At 42.7% G+C, this 2618-nt stretch overlaps 1 protein-coding gene across 1 annotated transcript in view; it reads left to right on the top strand.

Annotated features, from left to right (window-relative positions):
• The window catches only part of aplA (adenylate cyclase), a gene marked incomplete in the record, with an annotated part of 190850 nt that overhangs the window by 12673 nt on the left and 175559 nt on the right, over positions 1 to 2618 (top strand). The window contains 1 exon segment of the mRNA NM_001204606.1: positions 890 to 2220. Coding sequence (NP_001191535.1) covers positions 1594 to 2220 — 627 coding nt within the window.

The following is a 2618-nucleotide window of genomic DNA, read 5'->3' as shown; positions in this document are numbered from 1 at the left end:
CCCCTCTTTCTCTCCTTTCCCTTTTTTCGCCGCGTTACCTTTTGTGAGCTTTGTGTCATTATAATAAACCTTTCTAATTCAACAATGACTTTGTAACCGCTACTCACAGAGAAAGAGGCGTCTTGGGCCACAGGTACAACCAGTCTCGTCTGAATGCGTAACAAGAAATCATTATTGATCACGCTCCACTAGACACTAGGGAAAAATCAAGTCAGCAGTGCCAATATTACAAACTTAATCGATGAATCAGTTTCCAGACAAAGCTAAATTGCTGCTCGAAAGAATAATTCTTGGGGGAAAAATCAGCAAAGCGAATACTGTTCGTGTTTGCATGATCGATTTCTTTCTTTCTTTAACTGATGATGAAATGCATCTCAGTGAACTCTCGCCCGATTTGGATCAGAAATCAAACGTCTTGGTCTTGATTCCTAAATGTTCAGCGGTTTTTTTTCTGTGTATTTGCACTTTTGTATTACATGTTGCAGAGACAGATTGAATGGACAACGTCTGACGTGTCGAGAATGTTCTTAGAAATAACACATTGGATTCAGACTAACACCTTGGATTCAGACCTTGTTTTGATAGTCATTGAGAGCATCATATTATTATTGTGTTCTCTTTTCTGAGCCACAACCGTTAATTGTCATATTATGTTATGACTGCACACAGTGGGTGTGATAATATTAATGAAATGGTGTAACATATTAACAAGTAAATACATGGATATAAGTTGGATGAATACACGAAGAATGGAAGGCACAAAACGATAATTTAAACAAATATTAAAGAAAGAAAGAAAAAAAACCATAGACAAGTAGAGAACCCCCCCCACATGTTACACCTGGTGACGATATAATGCCGATAACACGTTTTCCTGTGTTTGCTTCAGGTTACCGACTGACGAGGCGTCTGTTGATGACTGACTGCCCAAGGTTCAGCGACCCTCAACGGTTATTAACTTGTCAAAACTAGATCTACTGTTTATCCAGCACAATACCTACTGCGTGACGTCGTACCAAGACGCCCTCATCAGGAACAATCTCCCGGCGAAGCTCGCGTGGGAGTGCGGTATCGCAGTTGTGCGAGTCATGCGGTCCGTAGGTTGCTTCCATTGGAACATCTGCTCAAAGATATCCCCCCAGGGGTTGAGAAAACTGCTGGGCATCCCAGCTAAGAGTCACGACATGTGAAACAACGTTCGTTTTGCAACATCCGCACGCTGTCCTTTTTTTAGGGGTAAAGGACGATCTTGAGGAGAAATGAGCAGTTTAATGTAGAGACAAGTCTATCCTTCATGTTTTGATTACAGACGTTTGGTATTAAGTGCGTGAACAGTTTTTCCGTTCTTTTTGTGCAAGGAGAAGTATTCGTGCACTGATGGGTGTATCAATGTTTTATAAGGATAATAACTACCACCGGAAGAGTTCTGTCTTTTCGGGCTAAAAATACAAATGTGACTTTATCGCGACTGCATACTCTGATATTAAATAATTTGTGATTTAAGATTATCACTTTCGGTTTGTGATTCCTTTTTCTAAGAGATTGTTCAAACTTTTTTTTTCTTTTCGTTGAGGAGTACCATCTGTTGGCCTGATGCGGGTGCAGCCGCCCGCGCCTCTCATCATGACTGAGGCGGTGACAGAGAACACGCCCATGCTGAAGGAGGGCACAGACTCCAAGCACAAGGGCGTCTGCAGGCTCCTTAGCTGGAATCAGTTCAGCAGCCGAGAAATGGAGAGCTTGTACCAGCGATATGTCTACAAAATCCAACAGTCAGCGATGGTATGTCTAGTCACGCTGCTCACCATCCTATGTTTCAGCATAGCCGTACTCACCTCTGTCTATGTACATACGTACACCGCCTACAGCCTGTACCTCTACGGCCAGGGATTGGTCTTCCTCTTATTCTTTATCCTCATGAAAACAAGCGTGATGAAAGAGCATCATTTCATGGCAGTGAACTACGTGATTTTGTTCTTTGTGGCTTCCTTGGGAATACTGAGTGCACCGTTGCCGTTAGGCACGCCTCCTGGATACCCGGAGCACATTCTGAACATGTCGGAGGGTTCCTGGGTGGTGGCGTTCCTCGTGTTCAACGTGTACGCCCTGATGCCGCTGAGGACGTTGTCTAAGTGCCTCTTTGGTGGATTCATCCCTTTAGTGCATCTGGTGGTATCCTCACAGACCTGTAGACACTTTCCGGATTTACACTGGCGACAGGTAAGGCTTGCTTGTCTATTTTGTAACGTTTGTTTTTCTGTTCTTATTGTTTTTCTCTGTTGTCCGTATCGTTTGTTTTGTCTCAAAGTGTCATTATCCGAGTGATCTCGTCTTGTACTGTACTTTGAACCTATCATTGGAGAGATATGAAGAAGGGATAAAAAGCACCTACGTGCTTTTGATTTTTGTTGCTTTTGCTTACATGTTTGTTGTTGTTGTAGTTATTGCTGTTGTTGTTGTTGTTGTTGTTGTTGTTGTTGTTGTTGTTGTTGTTGTTGTTATCATGATGATGATGGTTATGGCGGTGATTGGACCAGGAGTTTGTGCATTGTTATCATTTTTATGAGTCGTTGATGTTTGTTCTGACTCTGTGTGTGTGGGTATGTGTGTGTGTGTGT

Source organism: Aplysia californica, unplaced genomic scaffold, assembly GCF_000002075.1.
Source record: "Aplysia californica isolate F4 #8 unplaced genomic scaffold, AplCal3.0 scaffold00009, whole genome shotgun sequence".
In the NCBI taxonomy this organism is placed as follows: Eukaryota; Metazoa; Mollusca; class Gastropoda; order Aplysiida; family Aplysiidae; genus Aplysia; species Aplysia californica.
The sequence above is the reverse complement of the archived record's forward strand: the minus strand, read 5'-3'. Positions and strand labels throughout refer to the sequence as shown.